Raw genomic sequence first — 26658 nt, 5'->3', positions numbered from 1 at the left:
GACTGAGTGGTGCAGAAGGGCTGTGTGGAACTTCGCCATACTCGTAACGTACCGCCCTCGGGCGGAGGTTATACCCAACATACTCTGGATCTGTCTGAGGTTAGAGCGTGGAGTTCGATAGAGGATCAACTAACCAGACAAAGCCTTCTCACATTCGATTTCCCAGGGTGACTTATTAACCTGGAGCCTCTTATTATCCTCCAGTAACTCTTCTAAGCTGTCGATGTAGTTATCGCCTAACGCGTCCTGGACGGCCAGGGCAGCGTCGTGGCTACTAACGTCCGTTCTTCTACCAATCTGGGCGTATTCGGAGGCGGATTGCGCGAGTGTTGTCATATAGACCTCTAGAACGTGGGTGAGTGCCTCTATGGAGTGCTGGGACGACCTATTGAAGCCATTGCTGGCGAGGATCCTTAATACAATTAAAGATAAATAGCTATGGCAAACATTCGCCGTACTATTTCTGTTCATATTTTTTTATATTTTCGTGGTAGCTGTCGAAGGCGGTTTAAATTCTTCCTTCGTTATCGCGACGAGATGATCAGCTTGGAGACACTCAGTCTACAGGACTATACTACGGAGATTACCACCAGTTTAGAGTCTCTCTTAAAAGCTGAGTCCGCTGAGGACTGCAGACACCATGCAGAAGTTTTGGCTGCGACCCTTGACAAGGCAGGTGTCAGAAGTTTGAAGTAAGTTTTCAAGCCACAGCTGCGATTTCCTAATCATTCCCTAGACCTGTCCTTCAAACTCTTCAAACCGCCGCCACAAACAAGAAATCTGGCTACGAACGCGAATCAGCTTGCATTGGTTTATCATCACTCTTCAGAAGAGCAAAGTTACATGGAGGTTTGGAAGTATTCTATATAGACACACTCCCTATCCTCCTCGATCTCGTCGCAGACAAAGGCGACGTCGTCAAGGAAGCTGCACAGACCGCCATCGACGATCTCGTTGCTTTATTAAACCCATTCGCTATCATGACTTTATTAGAGAACGTCTGGTCTGTCACAAACTCCAGCTCTGCAAAATGGAAGTCAAAATCTACCGGCTTGCAAATTATCACAAAATTGGTCAAATCTGGCGGTCCACTCTGGAGAGCTAGATTCTCCGAACATTTAGGTGAAATGGTTCCACATTTAGAGACAGCTATGCATGACACCAAGAGTGAAGTTGCAAACGCAGCTAAAAAATGCTCTTTGGCTGTATGCTCTTTGTTACAAAACCCAGACATTTTACCACACGTTCCTGCATTAGTTAGCGCTATGCAATCACCAACTGCCGTATCTGCACTCATCAAGCAACTCAGTTCAACTACCTTTGTTGCTGAAGTCGACGGACCATGTCTCGCAGTCCTCGTCCCACTTCTTTCAAGAGCCTTGAAGGAGAAGAGTATGGAAACTATCCGTATGACTGTTATTGTCATTGGCAACCTTGTCAAGTTGGTCAGAGATCCACGTGTTGCTGCCAGATACTTGGGTGAAGTCTTCCCAGGTGTTACCAACATTAAAGAAGGTGCTGCTTTCCCAGAAGTCAGAGCCTTCGCAGCTACTACTCACCAAATCATGGTTTCTGCTGGTGCTTCTTCATCCAACCCTGAGTCAAACCGCTCAAGACCTGAAGAAATTATTCATGCTTGTGAGGTTTTCAACAGACTTCTCGCCGCTGAAGGTGTCGCAACCATCGTCGCTGCACCAAAGATCGAAGAAGATGACTTGATCGCAACCTCACTTAAGTACGTTTCTGACATGGTCGTTGATTTGGCGTACGATCGTGACTTTGACAAGTCAAAATGGGTTGACTTAACTATCGCACCATACATCCAACACTACTTACAAGGAAAGCGCGAAGAAGCCAACAAAGTTGCTGAAGAAGCACTTGAAGTTTATTTAGAAATTGACAAGAAGGCCAACGCCAACACACTTAACGAGTACGAAGATGATGGTGAAGAGCTTTGCCGTACTGATTTCTCACTCGCTTACGGTGGTCTCTTGCTTCTCAACCACACCACTCTTAGAATTGTACGTGGACGTAGATACGGTATTTGTGCTGGTAACGGTAAGGGTAAATCAACACTCCTCAAAGCCCTTCGCGACGGTAAAGTCGAAGGTTACCCTACACAAGATCAACTTCGTACTATTATGGTTGAACATGCTCTTCAAGGTGAAGATGCTTCACTTCCAATCGGCGATTTCGTCGCTTCAGATCCTAACCTAAAGAACGTATCACGTGAGAGAGTAACTGAAGCACTTGAATCTGTCGGTTTCTCAGCTGAAAAGCAAAAAGATCCAGTTGGATCATTGTCTGGTGGTTGGAAGATGAAGCTCGAACTTGGTCGTGCTATGTTGATCGGTGCTGATGTCTTGCTTCTCGATGAACCTACTAACCACTTGGATGTTCCATCTGTTCAATGGTTAGAGAACTGGTTGGTTGAAAACAACACCACAATTCTCACAGTTTCCCACGATTCCGGTTTCTTAGATGCAGTATGTACCGATATCGTTCACTATGAAGACCGTAGATTGGTTTACTATAAGGGTAACTTATCTCAATTCGTTGCTAGAGTTCCAGCCGCTCAAGCTTACTACACACTTGAAGCTACAACAATCAAGTTCACATTCCCACCACCAGGCTCACTCATGGGTGTTAGATCAAACACTAGAGCCATTATGAAATTGAAAGACTGTGTTTTCGCTTATCCAAACACGCCAAGACCACAACTTAATGGTGTAAGCTGCGCTCTTTCACTTAGCTCAAGAGTTGGTATTTTAGGTCCAAACGGTGCTGGTAAATCAACTCTCATTAAGCTCATCACTGGTGAGACGACTCCACAATCTGGTTCTGTCTATAAGCATCCAAACTTACGTGTTGGTTATGTCGCTCAACATGCGTTCCATCACATTGAGCAACACTTGGAAAAGACTCCAATCGGATACATCCAATGGCGTTATGCTCAAGGTTATGATCGTGAAGTTCTTGAAAAGGAGACTCGTGTGCTTACTGAAGAAGACCAAAAGATGTTTGACACTCCAATCATTGGTAAGACAGGCGAGAAACGTTTCCTTGAAAGAATTATGGGTCGTCAAAAGCTCAAGAAGTCCTACCAATATGAAATCAAATGGAAGGGCCTTGCTCACAAGGTATGTAGTACATGAAATGGCGAAATATTACTCACATTGTTCTAGAGCAACGTATGGTTACCACGTGACCAATTGATTGAAGCAGGTTTCTCTAAGCTTGTTCAACAATTCGATGACTTTGAAGCATCAAGAGAAGGTGCAGGTCAACGTGAAAACAAAGCAGAATTAATCAGAAAGATGCTTGAGGATCTCGGTTTAGATGGTGACATCGCACAATACAACGAAATTTCTGGTCTCTCAGGTGGTCAGAAGGTCAAGGTCGTTGTTGCTGCTGCTATGTATAACAACCCACAAATCTTGATTTTGGACGAACCAACTAACTTCTTAGATAGAGAATCAGTTGGTGGTTTAGCAACAGCAATCAACAGCTGGACTGGTGCAGTTTGTGTCATTTCTCACAATTTGGAATTCGTACATGCAGTTTGTCCAGAAATCTGGAACGTCGATGCTGGTGTATTGACAATTGAGGGTAAAGCAGCACAAATTGAGGATGTTGAAGAGAAGAAAGTACCAAAACCAGGTTCAAGAGCTGCATCTAGAGCCGCTTCAGCAGCAGCATCAGCAGCTAACTCCGCAGCAACATCCGCAACTGAAGATAGTGCTTCAAGTGTACCAAAGCCAAAGAAGAAGAAGAAGATGTCTAGAAATGAAGTTAAAGCTCAAGAGGAGAGAAGAAGATTGAGAACATTGAGATTCTTATCTGACTCGACAATCAAAGAGCGTGAACCAGACACCGATTCTGATTAAGGACAGTATTTATAGTTTTATAATTGTATAGATTAATAAATTACAGGGTATTTTCTTTTACATCTTATCCTTATCACCGTCTGATGAACCAGGTAATAATAAATACCCAGAAAATGATGAGAAAGAAGATAGTGTAGATGTAGCACCTCCCGCCTTGCTTCTTTGACATGTGCTTCAGTCTCGACATCGTGCCGGAGAGGAGACTACCTGTAGATTCAAACGAATCGTTCTAAGGCTATTAGTGGGGTGCTTATAGAGTGAATGACGAGCGTACCATACTACCCATCTCGATAGCTGAGTCTCTGGCTTCCTGGCCGATACTCAATGTAATCTAACGCTTAGTGACGTTCTATGGCTGTAGCGAGACTCACATCCTTCAAAAGCCTGACTTTGCTGCTCAAACCGTCGAGATGTTCGTCGTTCTGGTTTTCCATATCTTGTGTAGCCCGTGTATGATCATAGAATGGAGAGTCTGAGCGTTGTTGATGGGCAGAAGGACCCAATAAGCTCGCTCTATCACGGAGATGGTTATCAGCCTTGAACCTTGTGTATATTGAATTAAAATATTAAGTTCCTATTGAAATGCTTACCTTTGATTCATCGCAATCCTCGCTGTCGTTAGTTAAAGTGTACATCCAAGGTCGAAATACATAAAATAGGAGTAAATAGATGCTGCCGTTACTACAAGATGATTTGAGGCAGACGAACGTACTCAGCTGGTCAGAATCTGACGTTAGCCTCTGGCTACAGCATTTGAACTACTCTCAGCATCTCCATATGTTTAAAGGTATGTCCTAGTGCATATATCGACTACATCCTAACAAATTCCTAGAAAATGAAATTACTGGCGAAGTTCTCGTGCATCTCGGTTCGTAGATGCTTCTTTATGACATAAATACTGACAGCAGTAGACCATGAGGCACTCAAAGACCTCGGTATACATTCAGTCGGGACACGCTTGAATATACTGCGGGAAATCTACCATCTCAAGGTATACTTTGATATATCGCTCGAGCCAGAGCATTACGTACCACCGTGTGGGTATGGACGAGCTATCTCTACACCTACTCATCGCTCTTCAGCGGAATTGATAAACGAGACGAAAGCGAAAGTAAACGAGTACACGAATCTGATATCGAAAGTCATGATACAGGAGGACAGACTGAATGCCTTAGAGAGCGATTACAGGCGGCTATTTAAGACGTTTGAGGCGACCTACGATGAGTTGAGCAGCATAAAACACACCTCCTTATCGAGTACCACTTCAGTCAATACGAATACATCTAATGTGAGCCTCTTATATACCCTTCGTTATTCAGCTCACACTGTCAGGCTTTGCAATCTTTCAAGTCACCTGATTATGAACACCAATTATCTCCCACTGCAATCACCGTCTCACCAGCTCCAAATTCAGCCCCCGCAAATACTAATACGCAGGTTGATTCTGCGAAAGAGGAAGATAGTGAGGATAAGCCATCCAATGGTCTCATTAGGCAAGCATCCCTTGGTGGTCTATCCCGCGCAAAATCATACAAAGATCAAGAAGGCAAAGCAAAATCGAACGTTAAAGTTAAATTGGATGATAGCTGCTGGAAAGTTTTACCAGCTGCACTTAGGAAATACAAGATTGACGATGACTGGACTAAATACGCATTGTTTATTTGCTGTATGGAGTTAACATTATGATTGATTATACCACTAACAATATCTTAGATGGTAAAACGGAGAGGTGTTTATCATATGATGAGCGTCCTTTGCAACTATTCCAACGTCTAAAAGAGCAAGGTCAACAGCCCGTCTTTATGCTGAGACATGTCAAAGAACTGAGGTTGGTAGAGAGCATTCACAAGGGTACAACACTAACATAATGCCCAGGTCGCCAATTTCGATTGCCTTGCAAAAGCAGCAAGCTAAACGAGAAGCAAACAGCTCGCTTACCCCACCACCTTCAAGTAGTCAACAGCAGTCTTCGCCTACGACAAATAACGTAGCAAGCTTCCGTAACGGTAAAGCACTCGCGGAAGTTTGCGATAGCGATGATATAGAAGGCTATGCAATAGCAATATACCCATACACAGCCGACAGAGAGGATGAATTCGATGTCAACGTCAGTGATCAATTTGAGATTGTGCAACGCGCCAAAGGATGGTGGGTTGTCAGGAGGGAGTCTATGAATGAAGTTGGATGGGTACCTACGGGATGTTTATTAGAGGTCTCAAATCTAACCTCAAGTCCTAATCAAATCCAGATATTAAGTAATAGTTATGGTGCGACTGCCTTGATGAATTATCAACCAAATTCGAAAGATGAATGTGGATTACAGAAGGAAGACAAGTTAAGAGTATACAAGAAACATAACCATTGGTGTTACGTAGTCAAGGATTCGAACGGAGAGCGCGGATGGGCTCCTTCTTGGTGTGAGTTCTACTTTTTTGATCGAGGAGATATGCTCACGAATAATGCAGATATAGGAAGCAACAAATCACGTGATACGAACTCTGCAAATCAAGCTGGATCTAGTCAAGGGAATATGCCCTTGTCTGCCGCGGGCGCGTTGACTGCAGAGATAGACAAAGAGACATCCTCGCCTTCAACGCCTGGTTAAAACATTGTAGACTAATTATATTTCCTATTACATTACATTTCGTATACGATTGTTATTGTTTTCTGCTGTCTAACCTTCTTCTACTACCACCATCTCATACGATAATGGTGGACCCAAACGAACTGCTTCCACCGCTCAAACAAGCTCTAGATAACCCTGGTTTAGATCCAATTAGTGAGCGCATAGCTTCTTATATCAATATCTCTAATCTCCTACAGTTGCTGTCCAATCTCTCGATATACTCATACAACTCTTTTGGGATAAAAGCGTGGACGCGCTATACAAACAGCAGGTTGTACTCTGTCTGGCATCTGCTTATCCGCATATCCTCAAGTTCTCGTGAGTTTCCAGCCTCTCACGAGCTATTCTAACGGACCACAGCGTACAACATCATGGTCAGTCCCAAGCCTGGTTTAAATTTCAGGGCGTCAAAGCTTCTATCCTTCCACTCATTGACCAGAAGACCGCTCCTCTCGGTCTACGTCTCTCCGCTATCAAGTTTGCTCAACGTTGCGTCGCTCTCCAATCAAGACCACAGAATAGGGGTTCTTCAAAGGACACTAGTATTATCTTAGTCCATGGTAATCACCCCTACATCGATACCACCGGTCTCGAGAAGGAGAACACTACGACGTTGCACGCACTTCTCACTCTAATATTCACGCCTCAAAAGCTCTCAATTGTTACTGCTACAATCAACGTACTCGGTATACTTGCCAGACAGCGGCCTCAGTATGCAGCTGCGATCGCGCCAGCCTTGGCAACTTGGACACCAGCACCTTTACAGACGATGGTGAATAATCCATCACAACTCAAGTCAGTAGAGAAGTTACTCTATGGTGTGCTTAAACATCTCGTTAAAGTCGGCTTGACTGGCAACAGCACGCCTACTGTCATGGAATCACTCTCAAAACAGGCCCACAGAATAGAACAACTATCGCGTGAAGAGCAAATTAAGAAGAAGGCGATGAAGCGCTCTCTTGCTGAAGCAGCTCCTAGTATCAAATCATTAGATCTCAAGCGTCAACGCACTAATGATCAATTACCACATGTATTCGGTGGCAGCTCTCCTAAAATTGACATAGACGTAACGAAGTTACCACTTGAAACGGTTGTTGAAGGTCTTATTGAAAGTTTGAAGAATGTCAGCGAGCAGGATCTCGAAATTGCCATTAGGAAGTCACGCGAGAGGATCAAAACGGAGGAAATGAAATCCAGTACTTCTGAACAAGGACAACCATCTCATACTCAAACGATTAGTGAAGCTGGTCCGTCTAGACAACCACAAGAAGCGATGGAAGTTGACGTTAAGCCTATTGATCCACTCAAGGTTGAGATAGATGATGATGAATTAGATGACGATGTTGATGGTATAAATCGTAATTTGAATGATACGGTAGCACCATCTGGAGAAGCTCAACAAGCTATACAAAATCAATCAAGCGCCGTAAATACAGGTACTAAATCGAAAGCTCAATCATTACTCAGCGCAATGCAAAAAGTACAAAATCCAACTTCTCTCGATAATAATGATAGACTACTCGTTATAAGAAATGCTATTGCAAGAATATGTAAATCAATTCCGCAAAAAGTTCTCACAGATAGTGCTGAAGAGGATATACGTAGATCTACTATAAAATTCTATGGTAGAGATCTTTGGTCGGTAGTTTTAGTGAGACTACTCACAAGAGGTTTATCGTCAATCAGTAAAGATACTGAAGATGAACAACTACAATTAGAAAAGCGTGCTAAAGATACACTTATTGATTTTATTAGTTTGGACTTTGATAGGCGATTTAGTATTGCCATTTTATGGTTAAATGAAGAATGGTACAATTATACCCTTAGAAAGAAAGACGATAGTGAAGCAAATCTTGATAGCTATAACGAACTCTTAACAATTCTAGTTGAAAGACAAATATCTCAATTATCGAATAATAGTTCAAGTATTTCAAGTGCAGCTTTTGTTAAGTTTATTATGGATTTACCTGTAATAAGTCAAGATAGTCTAAATAAAATTAAAGAGATTTGTTTAGATAGTGAAAGCTTAAAAGCGCCAATTGGTTTTGTCATACTTAGAGAATTGGTTTCTATGCGCTTACCTGTCAGACAACAATCACTCGAAATATTGTTAATGTTGGCCGTACATCCAGATTTAAAGACTAGAAGAGCGGCAGTCAATTCAGTAAGAAAATGGGTACCTGAGAATGAACAACTGTCACCAAAAGTTATTGAATTTGCACTCAAATCTCTTCATAGTTTGTATCAGGATCAAGAAGATTTCTTATCTAGTCTGGTCGTGAAGAAGGATGACGACATTGAAGTGAAAAAGGAAAAGGAAGATGATCGGGTCGTGAAGAAAGAACGATCTGATTCGTCTCAACCAATGGAAGAAGATGGCAAGGAAGCCACAACTCCACATTTGGAAATAACAGCTGAAGAACGCGCAAAGGCAATCGACACGAGAGTATTAGAGCGCTCAGAGTTAGCATTCTCATTATGTCTACGATCAACAGATATTTTGAAAGATGTTTTCGCTGTATATACAAAATTATCACTAGATTTAAAAGAACCCTTTGAAAGAGCTTTAACGCCATTAATTAGAGGATTGGGTTCATCTAACAAGAGCCTACTATCTATATTGAAAACATTTAATCAAGAATCTGAGCCATTAGCACTCAGGATCTTGAATGTATTAACCGACTTTGGTAAGGAGAAGCCAAGTCCTGAGCTCGTCACCTTTATTAGGGAATTGGGTGCTGAGCGTGGTGGTGAAGTTGATCCACGGTTCGTCATACCAATTTTACAGGAACTTACAAAGGTTGGTAATTATATTCTGGTCGTTCTAATCTAACAGACACACCCAGGATGAAATGATAACTGAGTTGCCTCGTATTGTCAAGCTACTCAAGGATGACGAAAATAAGCAACTGATCAAGAACGTTTTCAGTTCGGTTGTTGAACCACCTCAGTCATTTGGTAGTGTCAACACTAATGTTGTTCGTGTCGATAAGGATAAGCCGGACAAGATTACACCTGCTGAGTTACTCACTATTTTGCATGAACGTGAAACGGAGATCGGCTTGAAGGAGACAATGATAGGTGAGTAATTTATTGTTTTTGAAAAACAATTCTAATGTATCACTCAAGCAATCGCAATATGTTTCTCTTTGACAGATATATTCAGATCAGACGTTCTCGCAATTTTCATGCAATCAATGTCAGAAGTCAAGGTTCTACCTAAGCTCTTCATGAGGACGGTTATACAAGCTGTGACGACTTATAAGACATTGGTACCATTCGTATCCACGAACTTGTTCTCAAGGTTGATAACGAGAAAGATATGGCTTACGCCAGTTATGTGGGAAGGTTTCGTAAGGTGTGCAAGAGCAATAGCACCTGCTTCATTCGGCGCTCTCCTGCAGTTACCGCAAGACACACTAAGGGATGTGATAAAGAAGCAACCTGCACTTAGATCAGGATTACATGAATATATACTAAGGAAAGCACCAAAGTCATCACAAATACTTAAGATATTTGAGGAATTACCACCTGCAACGGCGACGCCATCACAAAATTCTCGTGAATCGTCGGCTCAAGCATCTTAAGATAATGATTAGTATTGTTTAATTTATAAAAAGAAGTGAAATATGTATTATCCCTTTAATTATCTGCAAAAAAGAACTGTGTATCCCGTGGTGGCATTGGCGTGGGGATGTTGTTTGGTATATCGACATTCTCACCCGCGAGGTCGAGTAATTTGATCTTTACACCTAAATCCGTGAGCGTCTGAGTGTGCTGTTAGTAAGATCTACGTAAGTAACACCAAGACGTACGTTAACCAAATCATTCGACTGTCCAGTCAAAGAGGAAGACTCATCGAGGACGTATCGCAACCCGTCGTACCATTCTGAGTACTGTGAGGGTGATAGCGGGATCAGCTCTGCTATGACGCCCTGCTTTGATAATAAGGTTAAACTATTGACTGTTGATGCTACGCTTGTAGTGGATGTTCCCAATTTTGACTGTATAGTTGTTATCGTATCTAAATCTATGAAGTCTGGGAGGTTATCAAAACCTTGTGAGATTTCATAGCTCTCTGATGTATCCAAATAGTGTAAATGTCGCCTGTTGGGTGACAATCTGAGGAACTTATAAGCACCTAATCTATTCCTACTTTCTTTTGCATTCCTTAGCTTCAGTTAGATTGGATAGCTAGCAAATTGGTAAACCCACTTAAACCATCCACCTTCTAACAAACAATTGATACGCTGTTGACCTACGAATCTATTGGCGTCACGGACGAGTCTTTGCTTCAGGGCGCTATTACGAGAGTAAATAAGGATATTAGCATTTCATAGAGACAGTCACACTCACCGAATTGGAGGTTTAGCGTAGAATTCGTTCTCATCATAGCGTCGAGAACTGCGATAATCGTCAATTTGAAAGAATTAGGTGTATTAGCTATAATTCACCTGCTGTCATAATCCCCAGACAACGCCTTATGGCTTGATGATCTCAGCGGAATCATTATATTTCCTAATCCAGCTGGTCGTTACTGTTCAACTCTCATGAATTACGAAAGGGTAAGAGACGACGAGAGCGATAGTGGAAACGAATTCGAGTTGTCCCCTTTGGCTGGCACAGAGGATAGTGGTACTCTCAAGAATACGCACGCTAGACAACACTCAGAGGGTACTATCATCGACGCTGTCACTTCTATCGTGCCAGAATCAGACGATCCAACACTCCCGACACTCACCTTTAGAGTAGTTCTTATTGGTTCGCTCTTCGTCAGTCTTGGGTGTGTATAGCTCAACAGCACATCATCCTTCTGACATCGACACAGTGCCGCTTTCTCTCAACTCTTTTACTTCAAGGTGAGTTGTTCCACAGACTGTTTACTACGAAATAGCTTAATTACATTCTAGGTTCGTTTCTCCCGTGTTTTACCTCTATTAAGCTGACATGATCTTCTCGTAGGATAACGCGCCTCAGTGGAACCCATTCATTGTTCTCCTCAGCTCCTACCCTCTAGGAAAACTCATGGAGAGAGCTCTCCCTGAACGCCGTTTGCTGGGTGTCAATCTCAACCCTGGTCCTTTCAATATCAAGGAGCACTGTTTGATTAGTATTCTGGCTACAAGCGGGTGAGATTTAAATTTAGATCCAGCTATCCTGTTAACGCAATCCTAAGTGGAACCGCTGCATATGCTTCCGACGTGCTCGCCATTTGCACTCTCTACTTCAAAGTTGACTTCCCAACCTGGGTTGCAATCGCCTTAATCATGACATCACAATTTATTGGCTATTCATTCGCCGGCTTGGGCTACAATATCCTCGTTAAACCTCTAAACGTAGGTAGAATCATTCACTATGTCTCAGAAAGTAACACCGAATAAGATGGTATACCCAGCCAACCTTCCAACCATTAGTGTTCTCACTACACTCCACGAAACAAACCAACTGAAACGTTCGAAAGTCGATAGGAAATTGCGATTTTTCATCTTTTCTTTCCTAGCTGTAGGTCTCATATGAGCGACCTGATTACATCTGACGAGATACAGGTAATATTATACCAACTGCTTCCTTCTATATTCGCACCAACACTTACAAGTATAGCTTTCCTATGCTATTTCTCGAACAACTGGATAATGCGCACACTAGGTAGTGGCTATCAAGGGTTCGGCATGCTGGATATCAGTCTTGACTGGTCATCACTATCATCATTAGGACCTCTTTATACTCCTCCTGAAGCCCTCTTTAACATTTTCGCCGGTTTGGTCTGTATGGTTTGGATACTCGGTCCTTTGATATACTTCACCAACTTCTGGGACGCCCTTTCATTCAATTCACCTCTCTCTACTGGTCTGTTCACCAAGACACACCAAACGTTCGACGTCCAGGGTGTCTTAACTCCAGACCTTCACCTCGATTTGAACAGCTGGGATGAGCAAAAACCATTGATGCTGACACCATATTTTAGTATATTTTACTTTTTCACTTTTGCAACATTCACAGCGACCATTTTTCATGTCTTGCTCTGGTATTCTGGGGATATAAAAGCAGCATTACTTTCTTCTAGAAAGGAAAGACTCACAGATGAAGAGACAACAAAGGTCGTACCAAAGAGTTACTACATCGTTACATTCTTGGTGACGTTCATTATTGCAGCAATCGTTTGTGCTCAACCCATCATTCAGTTGCCTTTCTGGGCACTGGCATTATCCCTTCTAATGGCGGCCGTTTGTCTCGTGCCTCTTGGAATTATCAGAGCTGTTAGTGGGCAAAGTATCGGGTTGAACGTCCTATCAGAACTTGTTATTGGTTATATAATGCCTGGAAAGCCAGTCGCAAACACTGTTTTCAAAACATTCGCCTACAATTCACTCGCACAATCATTAGATCTCATCGAAGATTCCAAATTAGGATTGATGATACACTGTCCACAAAAGGATGTCTTTATTTGTCAATACATTGGAACTGCGATTGGGGCTATCGTCAACTTTATAGTATTACAAGATGTGATAGACACTAAACGGCCTTATCTTGATGGTACGTTAGTCGATCCAACCGGTCAGTACACCGGTAGATCACCACGTATTATGTTCTCAGCATCTGTTATCTGGGGATTGGTAGGACCTGCTAGATTTTTTATTGGCAAATACAAAGTGTTGCTCATCAGTGGGTTCATTTTGGGTATCATCTTACCAATCATTACATTTCTCATTCATAAACGCTACCCAAGATTTGGATTGAAGCATATTTCATTCCCGCTCATTTTCTATGGTGCTACTCTCGTACCGCAGATGCCAGCAAACGTTATAATGTCACTTTTGATAGTAGGATATGTGTCTCAAGTGATTATAAAGAAGAAATTTCCAAAATGGTACACGAACAATTATATTCTTAGTGCTGCATTGGACGCAGGCACTAGCATTTCTGCATTATTGGCATATCTAATTTTACCCTACATTCTCGTTATTGTTCCAACATGGTTCTTGAACCCGTCTGGAGACGCTGAACATTGTCGATAGGAATATTGTATAGATAATAGATTACTTATGTATAATAAATACCTCTTATGAAAGTTTTCATTAATTTCGATGTTTTAATGCGATGGACTGTTAAATTAAGGTAGTTCAAATAACTATAAGTTACAAAAGTTTAGATTTACATAAGATCGCATGTTTAATGAATATCTTAGAATATTGCGTCGACTGGCTTCTGTTAGTAAATAGATAAATAGGGGTAAGAAGACGACTCAACGGCATAAGCATCCGGCGACACCAGCAAGACAGGCTGTAAGAACAGCGCAACATCCACCTGCTCCTCCCATTCCTCCACCACCGGAGAATTTTCCTGGTTTACCTTGCTGAACATACATTGGTTGTTGGTACTAAGAGGAGGTTAATAAACGCGTATAAAATGCAAAAATAAACATACGCCAGGTTGCTGTCCGTAAGGAGGATAAGCTGGAGAGGTTAATGACTTTGACGCGAATGTCATGTGTACTCACGACCCTGCTGGGGTTGACCGTATCCTTGGGGAGGTGGAGGGTAGTAGCCTTGCTGGCCACCCTGAGGAGGACCGCCATATTGTGGGCCACCTTGGTATGAGTTTGGTGGCTGTATAGCGTGAGTAATGAATGCCAAGTAATGTTATGCAGCTCACGTATTGAGGACCACCGGCTTGGTAATACTTTTGTAGGGTATTAGAATAAAACGCTATATTAAAGAATACTCACATCTTTATTCGACATTTTTGTGTTCAACGTTGTGATTATAGAAGGATAGCTCCTTAAACTCGAACTGCATCATTCTAGAAAATCTAAAATGCAGGAATCTGCCGTAGACGACGAAGGTGGGATTACTACTATCTTATATACAATATCTAACGCTATCTAGACGTCTGCAGAATCTGTCGTTGTAGCTCAGAAGATGATAGGACCCTCTATCATCCCTGCAGATGCTCGGGTAGTTTGAAGTTCGTACATCAAGATTGGTAGGTCCTTATATCTCCGCTATCTACTCTATATTCACCTATCTCTCAGTCTGAGGGAGTGGCTAAACGTTACGAAGAAGCAACATTGTGAGATTTGCAAACATCCATTTGGATTTACAAAAGGTCCGTGGCAGATATTCTCCTATTGTAGCTCTAATATCTTCCAGTTTACTCACCTAGCATGCCAATCGAAATCCCGAGATTCTTGTTCTTCAAGCGAGCTCTTATTTGCGTTGGAAAATGGTTCACACAGGCTTTACATTTCCTACTAGTCGCGTTTGTGTGGCTCGGAATGCTTCCTTATGTTACCATATGGTGTTGGCGGTGGTATTTCTATTTTGGAAATACGATAATCTCAACTATAAAGCTAGCCCAAAGAGAGGTAAATGTTACATTAGAGAACACTCAACAATCACCTACAAATTCAACGAGCTTACCGTCAACTGGCGAAAACACCAGCGAGCAAAGTCTGCTGAAGTCAATTCTCTGGACAATTATAAACGACATCTTCCAGGGTCAAACAATCACTTGCTCATTAGTCGTCATCTTTGTTGTCATTTTCTTATTAAGGGAGTGGGTCATACAACAAGGTCCAATAAACGATCCAACACGCCAGATTGACAACTCAAGACCGCCACCACCGCTTAGACAACTACTTGACGAGCAGCAAACTCAACTACCAACACCTCAGAACCTTGAAGTACCCCTAAACGAGCGTTTAAAACGCAAAAAGAAAGCTAGACAACTTCTTAATCCATTACAAATACCAAACTCAGCAGCAGCATTCAATATCAGTGACAATTCATCACAAACATCTGAAACCACAACTTCATCAGTGCAAATAAAGCAGCGTAGAATAAGTGATATTATTAAAGAGGATCATCTTGCTAATGATGTGAATGTCGCTGCTAATTTGCCTTTACCTGAATCACCAGCGGTAGCCGTTGGTTCAACCTCTGCGATTGAACTTCCTAGCGCTGTTAGTCGAGCATCTAGCTTGCGTTCTAACACAGCTGCTAATCGCACAAATGCTTGGGTCACGAACTCAGACAATAAGGACTATTTGTCACCTAATACTGCATTCAATTCATCAGCAATTGACGATGACATCGATGAAGGCAATTGGGATGATAAATTGTCTACAATAACTAATGTACCTTCAACTTCAGCTATGACATTTGACAGTAGCGATAATAATCAGGAGGACTTTAATCATAGAGAGCTCGACCATTACTTCAATCCTGATGAGACTGATGAACATCAAAACATTGAGGATGACAGGCGGAGCGAGCAAACCCAGATTGCAGAAGACGATAATGCAAATGAGGAAGGAGAGGCAGGCGAAATTGATGGTGGTATAATGGACGACGAGCTAGATGGATTGTTTGAAGCTGTGGGATTACGCGGACCAGTCGCTAATTTATTCCAAAATTCTGCACTTATGGTCGTACTCTTCTTTGTCGGTATTGGATGTTTCATCTTCCTGCCGTACACAATTGGAAAGATATTCGCTCAGTTACGTCCTATTGATATTCCACTGTTGCCAATTCAAATTACACGCTGGTTCACTGATCCAATCTTTGATTTTGTTGCCCTCATTTTCTCCAAGTTATTCTTCCCATCGTCTAGGACTATTGGTATCCACGAGTTAACGAAGTTGCCTATGCACATTCGCGCTCAAAACGCCATAGCCCAGTCGTTCGCTAATGCTGAAAACTGGGCGGCTAGTCAAGAGTCACAAAGTTGGGCGTCCATTAAAGGTCCATTTTTGAAGTTACTTAAAGGATTGCTATCATTTTTGCATGCGTTATTTGCAACAACGTCGCAAAAAGAGTCTATCGAAGACAAAAGCAACTTCATTGAGAAGTCTTACAACGTATTGTCTAAAGTACCTATCTTGCGCAACCATTTGGATAGCTTGAATGTCGCTTCTGGAATATATACCGGATTCGTTGAGTGGGTCAAACGCAAATCTTGGTCTTTAGCTCTCAATGATGGTACATCTGAGCGTGTCGTTTCAATCTTACTTGGTTATACAGTCATCACAACTGTTGCTGCAATTTACCTCAACACCCAAAGTAATGTGTTGCAAGTAGCTCATGTTGTCAAAGACGCCATGGCACAGCAAGTTATACTAGCGAAGATTGCAGTTTTATTTGCAAGTGAATTAGTTCTCTTTCCATTAGCTTGTGGAATATTGCTTGAATTTTGTTCTTTACCACTCTATCAAGAGATAAACATTCAAGCAAGGATAGATTATACGCTTAATTCACCTGTTACAAGCCTATTCACTAAGTGGTTATGCGGTACACTATTGCTTTTCTTGGTATCTGTTCTTATCACAGGTATCAGGAAGCTTCTCAGGCCGGGTGTCCTTTGGTTCATTCGCGATCCAAATGATCCAAATTTTGCACCAATGAGAGATGTCCTCGAGCGTAGTGCATGGACGCATGTTCGCAAGTTGGCGTTCTCAGCATTCTTATACTCGACATTTATTCTGTCTACTTTTGGTGTTGGATTCTGCATGCTGCGATTTGGATTCAATGGTATATTACCGTTCAGATGGAAAGCGCAAGAACCTATAAGTGTAGTACCAGTAGACCTTCTCTTCCTTCAATTTGTCATGCCATTCACGATACGTAAATTAGGGCCAAAGGATTTAGCTAAATCATTCTACGCCAAATGGTGGAAATGGGCTTCTTCACAATTAGGTTTGAGTTCTTTTATGTTTGGAGGTAGATATGAACGCGAGGAAACTAGGTATAGAGTATACAATTGGAAAACGATGTTTGGCTTTAAGCAAAGGAAACGTGATATGAGATTTGGTAATTGGATGAGAGTCCCAGCAACGGATAATGTGTCATTCGATAGAAGAAGACCATGTCCAATGTTGGTACCAGTTGATGATAACGGGTATCCAATAGATACACGTGGTGAAAAGGCTGTTGCCAATCAATTGCGGGAGGCTTCATTTAACGCGCGTGATCCAGCAAAAGAGTGAGTAATAAATGGATAACCTTGCGTTTATTAACAATCCATACAGTTGGTGTGTGGTCTATGCTCCACCAAATTTCAAGCGTCGTTTACTTTGGTTCATTGCTTACTTATGGGCTACTACTGTAATAGCAGCGATTGGAATTGTAGTACCATCAATCACAATAGGTAGACTGATAATGGATAATTGGGCAGGTCGTGAAATGCACGATTTGTACTGCCTTATCATTGGTTTATATGCTGTATTGGTACCGCCAATTATGTACAAAAAGTACGTTAAGAACATCACATACAATCAGGTAGTACGCTTGATGAAATCACTTTATTTCATATCAGCGTTAGGTTTCATTTTCCCAACATTCTTGGGTATAACTTTGGAATTATCAATAATTATTCCAAATAAATACATAATTAATAATCTACAATTTCCACCAAGATTGAACATTCCTCAAGCTTGGTGTTTAGGTTTACTCAGTAGTAGATTTTTCTTATATTTTGCAAAATCTAGAGATATAAATGAACCAATTAACCTGATTCATAAGCTTCAAACTGATGGATTTGATAGCATAACAGTTCGTCAATTTAATAGCCGCATACTTAAACCAATCAGTCAAGTATTTTTAATAGTCTACATCGTTCCTACTGTTGTTGCAAATTACTCATCGAAATTAATTAGTGAAAGTATCATCAACAGTGCTTACATACGTGAGTTTACTTCTTATCTGACTTTCTAGTTGACAGAATTAGATATCTTCGCATTCCCGCTTACAATTGCATTTTTATCATCCTTTATCTTAAGAGACAAAATAATATCTGTCGTGAAGAGACTAGACGTAATCGTCAGAGACGAGGTATGTTAGAAATTTGGCTTATTAGTATGTTTGCTAACTCGATATATAGGAGTTCCTTTTAGAGAGACAACTACAGAACGCAGAGTAATTTTACCGAGCAGTATAACAAACGAAAACATATAGCAAGAGTATTCTTTTCTCCGATATCAAAACAAATTAATATAATGGATGCATTTGAAATTTAAGTTATAAATTAGATCTGTAGCCAGAATTCTCTAGCGTCCACAGCTTCCTTTCTGACCAATTTAATCGGGTCGTCGAGTGCTTGAACTAATTGTCGTACGACTTGTAATTTATAAAGTTCTAGTATATCTTTACGTATAACGTGAGGGAAAATACCGAGTAATTTAAGTGCAGAACCACGAAGACGCTGCATTTGACGTCAGAACACTTTCAAACAGAAAAGCAAAACTCACTGGTGGGTTCTGCGATACGTTAGTCGAGAAGTTTAGCAAAGATGAGACGAGGGATGACATATGTTGTTGTATCGTCTGAGCGATACTATCTTCAGTCAGCGTCAATACTGTGATAGTCTCAATAACGCTTGATCTGAGTGAAGCATCATCAAGACTCAAAGCTATGAGCAGAATCGGGAATATCTGTGGAAGTTTTGCTAAAGCGAGTGGTTTTGGCATGTATTGGATAAGTGATGCCAATGTAGCAAGGTACTTCCGAGAAGCTTCGTCTATATTATGTGATAAGTATTTGGAATCGACTGTAGGAAAAATACGCACCATTTTTACTCGAATTTTCACTTTCATAGCGACTAACCACTTCTGGAAAGACAACTTCGAAGAACTTCTGTTTAAAAAGTACCCTAGTAACTGCAAACGATTTCTTTTTATCGAGCACATCTCCATTTTCGTCGTTTGCAATCTCACCGACCAAGCTGGCTACCTTGTTAGCGTATGGTGAGTCGCTAGCAATCAGGTCAAGCGTCTTTGTTACAATCTCAATGCCAAGATTATCACCACGGCACACCAAACCTTTGGCGATCCATAAGACGATATCTATGAAGATACCATTCGATCTGCTCTGGTTTGAAGTTGACTGGTTCCATTCTGAGAGTATGAAATTTGTGTAATCTGACAACTCCTCTACTCGCTTGTTGATCAAATTACTCAGAAGATGCTGAGATGCTACCTGCTCTATCTCCGTTGAGACTTCGCTTTGAGTCCATTTCGTTAGATGTACTGCGAAATCGGACAGTGAGTCGAGTGGTAATTTTACTTCCTTCTTCATTGGTATAAGTGCAGATGAAAGTAGAGGGAAATAAGCTCTCTGAGATGAATTCTCCTGGTATATATAAGCGGTTGTAAGTAGTCAACAATTATGACTCACAAATAAAGCGGCTTGATGAACTATCTCCTTGTCGGCTAATAGCAATCCCTGCCAATTGCCGATTTGAAGAGCATCGAAAATATCTTTCGCTAACGCATTCTGTTGAACTACATCAAGAGATCTTACTATACTCATTATAACCCGACTAGCCGTATTGACTATTCTACCCTCTTTGATAGCTTCAGAGTGCGAAACAACGAAGAAGCTGAACAATTTTGGCAAGAATAGTTGCGAGTACTGTGCGATATCAGTATGTTTCTTAGATAACTTCTCTTGAAGTAAAACCAGGGTAGTTGTCAACAAGACATTAACAAATGCCAAACTGAGATTATCATCCTTAACTTGCTCCATTTTGTTGATAATACCTTCAACAAACAATTTGAATAGGGTTTCATCAACGGCTAATCCAGTCAAAGAAGCAAGAGTAACTCTAATTGTTTTCCAATCTGTATCACTGTCAATAACAGAAGGAAGTGAATCAACAAGAGATGGTAAAACAGTGTTCTGTAAAACGGTACCACCTAAGCAGTTTAGACCTTCGATCGCTACCAATCTAACATGAGAATCTTCTGATGGATCTCTGACGAAATCGACTAAAGTGTTAGCTATGGCCTCTCCATCTTTAGATAGATCCCAATATCCTTTAATATGTAATGTCTGAGTGAAAGCGGCTAAAGCTGGTCCCCTGAGTGATTTATTAGTCAAGCTTGATGTTAATATACTCGATAATTGTTCCTTGAGAGCAGAGGTAATAGGCTCGTCCTTGTGGAACGATCTTTCGCTAGTGCTACTGTATACTCTTGACAAGCTCAGCAAAATAGCGTGTATGTGATTAAGAATTGGTCCAGGTTGGCTAGGATCTGATGGCACTGCGAATAACTCCAAGATAGGGACAAGACTTGAGTGTGTGAATGGTTTACTAAGAGTACTTGGGCAGGATTCGATGAGCGTTCCAATGATCTTTACAGCCGGGTTTGCTTTGCTCTTTTCTGGCTCTTTGAGAGCATCGTAACAAACATCAAATATTACGTTAGCTATTCCAGGTAATTCCCTGGCATCTATTATATCAGAGGGTTCGTCTTGTGGTAGATAAAGTGTTTGTATGAGTGATTCTAATGCTTTGAGTGCAACATTTTCAGTTTCAATGTCAGTTGAGTAGAGTATCTGAGTGTATTGTTAAGTTAGAAAATAAATGTAATAAATACTCACTTCAATACTGATGGCGTCCCATAATTTGCGTGATTTTAGGCTGACCTGACCTGGTCCATAGACAGGGAGTGCTTGTGCGATACTTAACAACGCATCACGCTTGATTATATTAGATTAAGCAAAGAAGCGGGTCGATACTTACCTTTACAGCTCCTGAACTAGCTGTGAGTTTTTCAATGAGAAGTGGAATACCTTGTGCTGCAAAGAAAGGTGATGCACTAATAGCATCACGAAGAGCCACCCTGAGATCGTCTGTTGAAATACCGTATGGATCATCAGGTGGTGGCTTGAACGTGATTGGGAAATAACAAAAGACGACGTCAAAAAATGCCTATATATTATTAGTTGCGATCGCGATAAGAAAGATAAGTCGCACATCAGTGTGAGATTCGGTTTGAAATTCTATCAAGATGACCCTATTCATTCCAAATACGAGCATTAGATTACGTGGATCCTTCTCTCCTTGTATTGTGTGGATATATCCCGTGATGAAGTCATTTCCGAGGCTCTTAAGAGCACTTCTGTGTTTATCGAGAAGTTTATCTAGTAATTGATAGTATAGATAGCGAACTGCTTGAACAAATTGTGGTTTTGGTGGTTGAAGACACCCAAACAAACTGGATGTCGTTAGACGAGTGTATTCAAATATGGGCCAAATACTAACGATGTGCATACATTCTTTGCTTCCATACTACCAAATGTAGGTAAATCCGCCAAAGACAATAGAGCTTCTAACGTTGGTGCAATAAGTGTATGATCGCTGAGCTTAGAAATGAAGAAGTTTGTTAATGTTTGAGCTGTAATATATAAGTGGCTGTATATACATATTAAGAAAAGACACACTAGCTTGTCTGTTTATTGAGCTAGCCGGTATGGATTTGATAGTGTGCGATAGTATAGTAGCGCCTGTAAAGTGAGCAATTGTGGTGCTATTAAAGATAAAGCATACCCTTGAATCTAACTTGATCATCCTCATGTATCAAATACTCGCCGAGATCTTTGATTAAGGTTGTTAGACTATGTTGACCATCTCTAACGGCTGATATCACTATTAACAGGGGATATCTACTATCAAATAAGTCTCACATTCCGCTATCTCTCTCAAAGATTCATCATCTCCTAAAGTGACGTGTGTTCTAACGCTACGTCGTAAATCAATCATCGTTGTTCGGAACAACCAAGATCTCACAACTCAGAATGGGAAGATCTGACTATAATTCTTCTTCTGATGAAATGGAGGATGATAAAATAAATACAGGGAATAATGATCTTGATGCTGAGTTGGATCTCTTCGACAATCCCTACAAAAGGAAGAGATCTACAGACAAACAAGCAGATAAAGAGGCAGCTTTGTATGGTGTATTTGGAGATGAATACCCTAAAGCTACAAACCCTGTAAAGGGAGATAGGAAGGATATATCACAGTGCGTTCATCTCTACTTAGATAAGCCAGCTTATAACCTCACCACCTAGGGCGCCACAGTTCGTTAGCACACACAAACCAGAAACTCACGATGTCATACACGATCTAGAAGAACAAGAAGACGGTTCATCAGCTTCATATTCCTCATCAGATGAAGAAGAACGTCCAAAATTGGAGAAAGAAGATGATTACATTGACGAGGAACCTTCAAAGCCACATATGGGCTCACAACATAAGCAGAAAAGCTCAGGTCTCTTCAGTAAACCAGCCGAGCAAGTCTCGAGGGCAGAATTGAGCAGAGAAGACGAGAAACATTTCGCTTCTATACAGAACTCCTTCGGTGCTAAGATGCTCGCCTCTATGGGTTGGAAAGCTGGGTACGGTCTCGGTGAGGGTGGTAAAGGTATAGCTGTCCCTATAGAAGCCAGCAAAGCGCGTCCACAGGGTGCTGGTGTCGGTGCAGTCAATGAACGTACCCGTGCACAAAAAATGGAAGCTAAAAGACGCGGTGAGAAGGTCTCTGATGATGAGGAAGCTATCAGGGATAGGCGCAAGAAGGGTGAGCAGAAACAGAAAGCCGCATGGAAGACCAAGCAACCAAAACAAAAGACAAAGACACAGCATATGACTTATGAAGAAGTCCTTGAAACTCTTGGTGATCAGCCACAAGTAGAAACTACTGTTGGGCCTATATTAGACCTTACCGGTGCACAAGTGAGTTCCAAGATATGTACAAATATTAAACTTAACATCGTTTATAGCCACAAGAAGTCACAAGTTCGCTTGCATCACACCTATCTGGATGGACACCTACTAGTGATTCCAATAAGCTACCAGAACTACGACATAATATCCGTCTAATTGCTGATGAAAGCCGAGGTCAGCTAGAAGGACTAGCGCGAGAGGCCAAGGTTATAAATGACAGACGAAAAGCATTATTAGAACAAGAAAAGGTTATTGTGAAAACAGTTGACCATGATCTAATGAGAATAGAAAGGATGAAATCCATTGAGATTGCCATTGAAAGTCTAGAGAAAGTATCAAAAGAAATATCCACATTATCAACGCCAATTTTGGATCTATTCACAGAGCCAATTGTCAATTTAGTGAGGAATTACAGCAAAGAGTATGAAGAGTACCGTTTAGATGAAGCAGTCGTTGGTGCTATAGCACCCTCCTTCAAGTTATTAATTGGAAGATGGATGCCGCTAAGTGACGATGAAAGCAGTTCTACAAATTGGATTGGTGAGCTAAGGAAGTGGAAAAAAGGATTAATCATGAACCATTCTCCCACTGACAAGCAATCTCTCGTGCGTTTAAATGATTTTAACGATGATTTCAAGCCTCAAGTATCGACAAAGCCGACTATATTCGTGATGACGCCTTATGAATCACTCATCTGGACATGCTGGCTACCACGGCTACGAGCTGGTCTTATCAATGATTGGGAAGCAACCACACCTTCAAAAGCAACACGAGTGCTCGAGGAATGGACAGATCTCCTACCTCAATTTATATACGACAACATGATGGATCAACTTTTGTTGCCGAAAGTGATGAAAGTTATTGACAATTGGAAACCTTCCTCTGAGCACTCTTTGCACAGTCTCGTTTTCCCATGGTTGCCATATTTAGGTGACAGACTATCAAACATTATGGATTTAAGCAAACGCAAATTAAGTTCATGGCTTAAAGGCTGGCAAGTTGATCAAGGTCTCCCTAAGGATATGCAGATCTGGAAGGGTGTTTTGAAGAGTAAAGAATGGGATGAGTTGATGTTAAGACATGTAGTTCCAAAACTTTCATCTCATCTTCGCGAAGAGCTTGTCATCAATCCTCGTAGTCAAGTCCACGAACCACTTGAGAAAGTACTTGAATGGAAAGACACGATACGAGTCAAAGTCTTTGCTAGTATTTTCAGCAACATATTTATACCAAAGTTCGTCGATACTCTCTATATCTGGCTTGTATCGCCCAAACCAAATTACGAGCAAGTTGCTCAATGGTACTCATTATGGAAGGGCTATTTTCCCGATTTGCTACTTGCTGATACAAACTTTAGCGAAGGGTTCAAGATAGCCCTCGATTTGATTAATCAGGCGATGGGCTTGGGTGATGAAGCGCCAAAAAGACTTATAAAACCAATCATCAACATCGGTGATAAAAAGAAGGCGCCAAAGAAGGAGCGTAGAGAACACAAGGAAGCGACATTCTTTGATGTGGCTAAAGAATTCATTGAAGAACACAACCTTCTCTTGGTCTCCACAAGATCGCTGCACCGGAAGGGACATATGCTTTACAAAGTGTCTTCAAACGCTATCGGCAAAGGGGGTGTAACTGTATATATTGATGACGATGCCGTATGGGTAGAACCGGAAGTCAGTGGGCAAGACAAAACCCATCAGGATTTCATTCCGATGACCTTAGAGATGGTCGTACAGAAAGCGATAAGTCATGAATAATGTATTTATACAATTATATAATCATACGTATCATATCGTTACGAACTGCAGCTGCATTGATATCCCAAGAGAGATTCATCACCTAATCCGCATAAACGCTTCTCTTCTAGTTGCTGCTCATTGAGTTGATCATCTGCTACGTTTTCGTGGTAATTATCGAATGGTTTGAGAGACATCTTGATTGAGAATGTTAAAATGATGTCCTTATAAATGTAAGTTTACTCACCTCGAAAGCCTTGTCAAATGTAGATTGATCACCAGCTTGCAGTTTTGCAATGCTCTCTTCCAGTACCCATTGCCTCAATACGAAGCGTGGATTGTGTGCACGCATACTCTTGAGACGTTCTTCGTGAGCATTTTCTTTATCACCCCACAATCCAGCTTCAATGTCCTGATTAACGCGATCGAAGTAGGTAGTAAGCCAACCTAACCAGGCATCCTTTGCACCATCCTGCAAAAAGCTTGTCACTGGCTTGTATGCAAGTATCCTGTCGGCAATTTCTTCTGGATTGTTTGAACTAGAAAGTGCACGATAAGTAGAGCTATAGTCGTTTTCTTGGTCCTGCATTATAGTCAGGAAGACATTGACAATATCTAAATGGTCAGCTTTAGTGAGTTTCTTGAGACCTAATTTGAGGCCCATCTGTTCTAAATACTCTTCTTGGAAAGTGTCCTTAAAAATGTCATCAATCTCGTCACTGATTTCCAGTCCTTTCGATCTCCATCTGAAGAGATTATCAAAGTGTTCTTTACCATTTTCATCAAATGCAAATTTAGGTGTGATTTCTACGCCTTCCTCTTCAGCCCCGACGACTTCGGCTGTGCTGTTAAGCAGCTGTTGACAGTCCCAGAGCACTCGGCTTGGTTGCATTTTGAAACTGTAAAAGCCCGTTTGATCAGTGTGGTTGCAAATATGTCCTGAGTTGTAAACATCCATGAACGCATATGGACCATAGTCTAACGTCAAACCTAATAGCGAGATATTATCGGAGTTCAAGACGCCATGACAGAATCCAACAGCTTGCCATTGAGCTACAGTCCTTGCATTAAGTTTTGCAACTTCCAAAATGACATCCTTGAAAGAGATGCCATCAAATAGCTCATTTCGGACATGATGTGTAAGGTGAGACATTGTCGACCAATCTCTCTCTAAACCAAAATATGAGCCTTGTGGAGGGTTACATATCTGGAAAGAACCGATTCTTAACCAAGAAGAAGCCAATCGTGCGACAATTGCACCAGTTTCGACCGTTTCCCTTTCTACTTCCAAATCAGGGAGGCTTATCAAAGAGAGGGCCCGGGTAGTTGGTATACCGAGTACGCTCATATATTCAGAAGCGAGGAATTCACGTACTGATGAACGCAAAACTGCATATCCATCACCGAAGCGACTAAATGGCGTTCGACCGGCACCTTTAAGTTGGAGCTGTACAGGACCATTTGCATCAACTGTATCGAGCACAGTTATTGCTCTACCATCCCCCAATTCACCTGCAAAGAAGCCAAATTGATGCCTGCGGTATGTAAGCGCACGTCATTACTCCAAGAGATAAGAATACCCAGCGTATCTAAGCGCATAAGGATGAAATTGATCATTAACAATAACTTTATTGCCTGATAATAAATCATAATCTATTTCAAAGTTTGGTAAAAGCTGTTTGTGCGCCGCTGTCGACAATTTTATGAGATTGTACCTATGCTTCGTTGTAGAGTGGCCAGAATCATTAAAGGAATAACCAAATGGTAACAACAGCCTCTTAAAACCTTTAAATTGATTATATGGCAGGATTTCTTTCGCTGAAATTCCGGCCATGGGTGTTTTTAGTAGGGAAGTGATAATCCACTGAAATGAAGGGAAGGTGGCTGATAAATGTGATATAAT

General features: G+C 41.4%; 11 protein-coding genes across 11 annotated transcripts; 6 read left to right on the top strand and 5 right to left on the bottom strand.

The window, feature by feature from the left end:
• The first annotated feature begins 538 nt into the window (after window positions 1-538).
• WALSEDRAFT_59252 (hypothetical protein) lies at window positions 539-3940 on the top strand. Its single transcript, XM_006956155.1, has 3 exons — window positions 539-692; window positions 737-3140; window positions 3186-3940. The coding sequence occupies exons 2-3, from the start codon at window positions 981-983 to the stop codon at window positions 3885-3887; spliced, it is 2862 nt and encodes a 953-aa protein (XP_006956217.1). The 5' UTR covers window positions 539-692; window positions 737-980; the 3' UTR covers window positions 3888-3940.
• On the bottom strand, window positions 3903-4501 carry WALSEDRAFT_59251 (hypothetical protein). Its single transcript, XM_006956154.1, has 4 exons — window positions 4478-4501; window positions 4259-4430; window positions 4162-4218; window positions 3903-4116 (listed from the first exon to the last, which is right to left on the bottom strand). The coding sequence occupies exons 1-4, from the start codon at window positions 4486-4488 to the stop codon at window positions 3961-3963; spliced, it is 396 nt and encodes a 131-aa protein (XP_006956216.1). The 5' UTR covers window positions 4489-4501; the 3' UTR covers window positions 3903-3960.
• A 29-nt stretch (window positions 4502-4530) lies between these two features.
• Window positions 4531-6533, top strand: WALSEDRAFT_31052 (hypothetical protein). Its single transcript, XM_006956153.1, has 8 exons — window positions 4531-4674; window positions 4720-4755; window positions 4799-4924; window positions 4970-5175; window positions 5220-5553; window positions 5601-5715; window positions 5763-6304; window positions 6353-6533. The coding sequence occupies exons 1-8, from the start codon at window positions 4557-4559 to the stop codon at window positions 6490-6492; spliced, it is 1617 nt and encodes a 538-aa protein (XP_006956215.1). The 5' UTR covers window positions 4531-4556; the 3' UTR covers window positions 6493-6533.
• A 63-nt stretch (window positions 6534-6596) lies between these two features.
• Window positions 6597-10100, top strand: WALSEDRAFT_62207 (hypothetical protein; the record flags this gene model as incomplete). Its single annotated transcript, XM_006956152.1, has 5 exons — window positions 6597-6666; window positions 6711-6831; window positions 6874-9313; window positions 9360-9594; window positions 9643-10100. 5 exons carry the CDS (start codon window positions 6597-6599, stop codon window positions 10098-10100), a joined length of 3324 nt encoding a protein of 1107 aa, XP_006956214.1.
• On the bottom strand, window positions 9647-11052 carry WALSEDRAFT_67192 (hypothetical protein). The gene is made up of 5 exons (XM_006956151.1): window positions 10968-11052; window positions 10870-10917; window positions 10729-10815; window positions 10329-10683; window positions 9647-10281 (listed from the first exon to the last, which is right to left on the bottom strand). The coding sequence occupies exons 1-5, from the start codon at window positions 11021-11023 to the stop codon at window positions 10156-10158; spliced, it is 672 nt and encodes a 223-aa protein (XP_006956213.1). The 5' UTR covers window positions 11024-11052; the 3' UTR covers window positions 9647-10155.
• An 11-nt stretch (window positions 11053-11063) lies between these two features.
• Window positions 11064-13529, top strand: WALSEDRAFT_67191 (OPT superfamily oligopeptide transporter; the record flags this gene model as incomplete). The annotated part of the gene is made up of 6 exons (XM_006956150.1): window positions 11064-11296; window positions 11342-11372; window positions 11476-11642; window positions 11690-11849; window positions 11896-12015; window positions 12060-13529. The coding sequence occupies 6 exons, from the start codon at window positions 11064-11066 to the stop codon at window positions 13527-13529; spliced, it is 2181 nt and encodes a 726-aa protein (XP_006956212.1).
• A 4-nt stretch (window positions 13530-13533) lies between these two features.
• On the bottom strand, window positions 13534-14259 carry WALSEDRAFT_59249 (hypothetical protein). The gene is made up of 6 exons (XM_006956149.1): window positions 14240-14259; window positions 14167-14193; window positions 14012-14120; window positions 13939-13967; window positions 13762-13891; window positions 13534-13712 (listed from the first exon to the last, which is right to left on the bottom strand). Exons 1-6 carry the CDS (start codon window positions 14252-14254, stop codon window positions 13696-13698), a joined length of 327 nt encoding a protein of 108 aa, XP_006956211.1. The 5' UTR covers window positions 14255-14259; the 3' UTR covers window positions 13534-13695.
• Window positions 14260-14316: 57 nt separating this feature from the next.
• Window positions 14317-18572, top strand: WALSEDRAFT_59248 (hypothetical protein). The gene is made up of 7 exons (XM_006956148.1): window positions 14317-14355; window positions 14400-14496; window positions 14546-14619; window positions 14664-17493; window positions 17540-18195; window positions 18238-18341; window positions 18391-18572. The coding sequence occupies exons 1-7, from the start codon at window positions 14328-14330 to the stop codon at window positions 18427-18429; spliced, it is 3828 nt and encodes a 1275-aa protein (XP_006956210.1). The 5' UTR covers window positions 14317-14327; the 3' UTR covers window positions 18430-18572.
• Window positions 18535-22053, bottom strand: WALSEDRAFT_62202 (hypothetical protein; the record flags this gene model as incomplete). Its single annotated transcript, XM_006956147.1, has 11 exons — window positions 18535-18711; window positions 18758-19026; window positions 19076-19637; window positions 19683-20846; window positions 20892-20990; window positions 21034-21222; window positions 21268-21508; window positions 21556-21688; window positions 21735-21797; window positions 21841-21930; window positions 21978-22053. The coding sequence occupies 11 exons, from the start codon at window positions 22051-22053 to the stop codon at window positions 18535-18537; spliced, it is 3063 nt and encodes a 1020-aa protein (XP_006956209.1).
• A 20-nt stretch (window positions 22054-22073) lies between these two features.
• WALSEDRAFT_35107 (TFP11-domain-containing protein) lies at window positions 22074-24845 on the top strand. Its single transcript, XM_006956146.1, has 3 exons — window positions 22074-22315; window positions 22365-23028; window positions 23076-24845. The coding sequence occupies exons 1-3, from the start codon at window positions 22089-22091 to the stop codon at window positions 24774-24776; spliced, it is 2592 nt and encodes an 863-aa protein (XP_006956208.1). The 5' UTR covers window positions 22074-22088; the 3' UTR covers window positions 24777-24845.
• On the bottom strand, window positions 24756-26584 carry WALSEDRAFT_42695 (UPF0061-domain-containing protein). The gene is made up of 3 exons (XM_006956145.1): window positions 26336-26584; window positions 25003-26291; window positions 24756-24952 (listed from the first exon to the last, which is right to left on the bottom strand). The coding sequence occupies exons 1-3, from the start codon at window positions 26403-26405 to the stop codon at window positions 24815-24817; spliced, it is 1497 nt and encodes a 498-aa protein (XP_006956207.1). The 5' UTR covers window positions 26406-26584; the 3' UTR covers window positions 24756-24814.
• Window positions 26585-26658: the final 74 nt, after the last annotated feature.

Source organism: Wallemia mellicola (genome assembly GCF_000263375.1).
Source record: "Wallemia mellicola CBS 633.66 unplaced genomic scaffold WALSEscaffold_2, whole genome shotgun sequence".
NCBI classification, from domain to species: domain Eukaryota; kingdom Fungi; phylum Basidiomycota; class Wallemiomycetes; order Wallemiales; family Wallemiaceae; genus Wallemia; species Wallemia mellicola.
Note: the sequence above shows the minus strand (reverse complement) of the source record. Positions and strands in the feature narration are given on the sequence as shown.

What these genes read in the sequence shown, in the direction of transcription:
- WALSEDRAFT_59252 (XM_006956155.1), top strand. Translation starts at nt 981, where the DNA reads ATGACTTTATTAGAGAACGTCTGGTCTGTCACAAACTCCAGCTCTGCA. An exon ending in GGAAGGGCCTTGCTCACAAG is followed by an intron (nt 3,141 to 3,185) that starts GTATGTAGTACA and finishes ACATTGTTCTAG; the next exon opens with AGCAACGTATGGTTACCACG.
- WALSEDRAFT_59251 (XM_006956154.1), bottom strand. An exon ending in AAGTCAGGCTTTTGAAGGAT is followed by an intron (nt 4,219 to 4,258) that starts GTGAGTCTCGCT and finishes ACTAAGCGTTAG; the next exon opens with ATTACATTGAGTATCGGCCA. An exon ending in CTATCGAGATGGGTAGTATG is followed by an intron (nt 4,117 to 4,161) that starts GTACGCTCGTCA and finishes TAATAGCCTTAG; the next exon opens with AACGATTCGTTTGAATCTAC.
- WALSEDRAFT_31052 (XM_006956153.1), top strand. Translation starts at nt 4,557, where the DNA reads ATGCTGCCGTTACTACAAGATGATTTGAGGCAGACGAACGTACTCAGC. An exon ending in AGAGCATTACGTACCACCGT is followed by an intron (nt 4,925 to 4,969) that starts GTGGGTATGGAC and finishes ATCGCTCTTCAG; the next exon opens with CGGAATTGATAAACGAGACG. An exon ending in TCAATACGAATACATCTAAT is followed by an intron (nt 5,176 to 5,219) that starts GTGAGCCTCTTA and finishes TCACACTGTCAG; the next exon opens with GCTTTGCAATCTTTCAAGTC.
- WALSEDRAFT_67192 (XM_006956151.1), bottom strand. Translation starts at nt 11,023, where the DNA reads ATGATTCCGCTGAGATCATCAAGCCATAAGGCGTTGTCTGGGGATTAT. An exon ending in TCTGGGGATTATGACAGCAG is followed by an intron (nt 10,918 to 10,967) that starts GTGAATTATAGC and finishes CGATTATCGCAG; the next exon opens with TTCTCGACGCTATGATGAGA. An exon ending in TTAGAAGGTGGATGGTTTAA is followed by an intron (nt 10,684 to 10,728) that starts GTGGGTTTACCA and finishes ACTGAAGCTAAG; the next exon opens with GAATGCAAAAGAAAGTAGGA.
- WALSEDRAFT_59249 (XM_006956149.1), bottom strand. An exon ending in CGGTCAACCCCAGCAGGGTC is followed by an intron (nt 13,968 to 14,011) that starts GTGAGTACACAT and finishes TAACCTCTCCAG; the next exon opens with CTTATCCTCCTTACGGACAG. An exon ending in CTTACGGACAGCAACCTGGC is followed by an intron (nt 13,892 to 13,938) that starts GTATGTTTATTT and finishes ACCTCCTCTTAG; the next exon opens with TACCAACAACCAATGTATGT.
- WALSEDRAFT_59248 (XM_006956148.1), top strand. Translation starts at nt 14,328, where the DNA reads ATGCAGGAATCTGCCGTAGACGACGAAG. An exon ending in TCCATTTGGATTTACAAAAG is followed by an intron (nt 14,620 to 14,663) that starts GTCCGTGGCAGA and finishes AATATCTTCCAG; the next exon opens with TTTACTCACCTAGCATGCCA. An exon ending in CATCAACAGTGCTTACATAC is followed by an intron (nt 18,196 to 18,237) that starts GTGAGTTTACTT and finishes TGACAGAATTAG; the next exon opens with ATATCTTCGCATTCCCGCTT.
- WALSEDRAFT_35107 (XM_006956146.1), top strand. Translation starts at nt 22,089, where the DNA reads ATGGGAAGATCTGACTATAATTCTTCTTCTGATGAAATGGAGGATGAT. An exon ending in GATAGGAAGGATATATCACA is followed by an intron (nt 22,316 to 22,364) that starts GTGCGTTCATCT and finishes CTCACCACCTAG; the next exon opens with GGCGCCACAGTTCGTTAGCA. An exon ending in TAGACCTTACCGGTGCACAA is followed by an intron (nt 23,029 to 23,075) that starts GTGAGTTCCAAG and finishes CATCGTTTATAG; the next exon opens with CCACAAGAAGTCACAAGTTC.
- WALSEDRAFT_42695 (XM_006956145.1), bottom strand. Translation starts at nt 26,405, where the DNA reads ATGATTTATTATCAGGCAATAAAGTTATTGTTAATGATCAATTTCATC. An exon ending in TATGCGCTTAGATACGCTGG is followed by an intron (nt 26,292 to 26,335) that starts GTATTCTTATCT and finishes TTACATACCGCA; the next exon opens with GGCATCAATTTGGCTTCTTT. An exon ending in CATTTGACAAGGCTTTCGAG is followed by an intron (nt 24,953 to 25,002) that starts GTGAGTAAACTT and finishes TTCTCAATCAAG; the next exon opens with ATGTCTCTCAAACCATTCGA.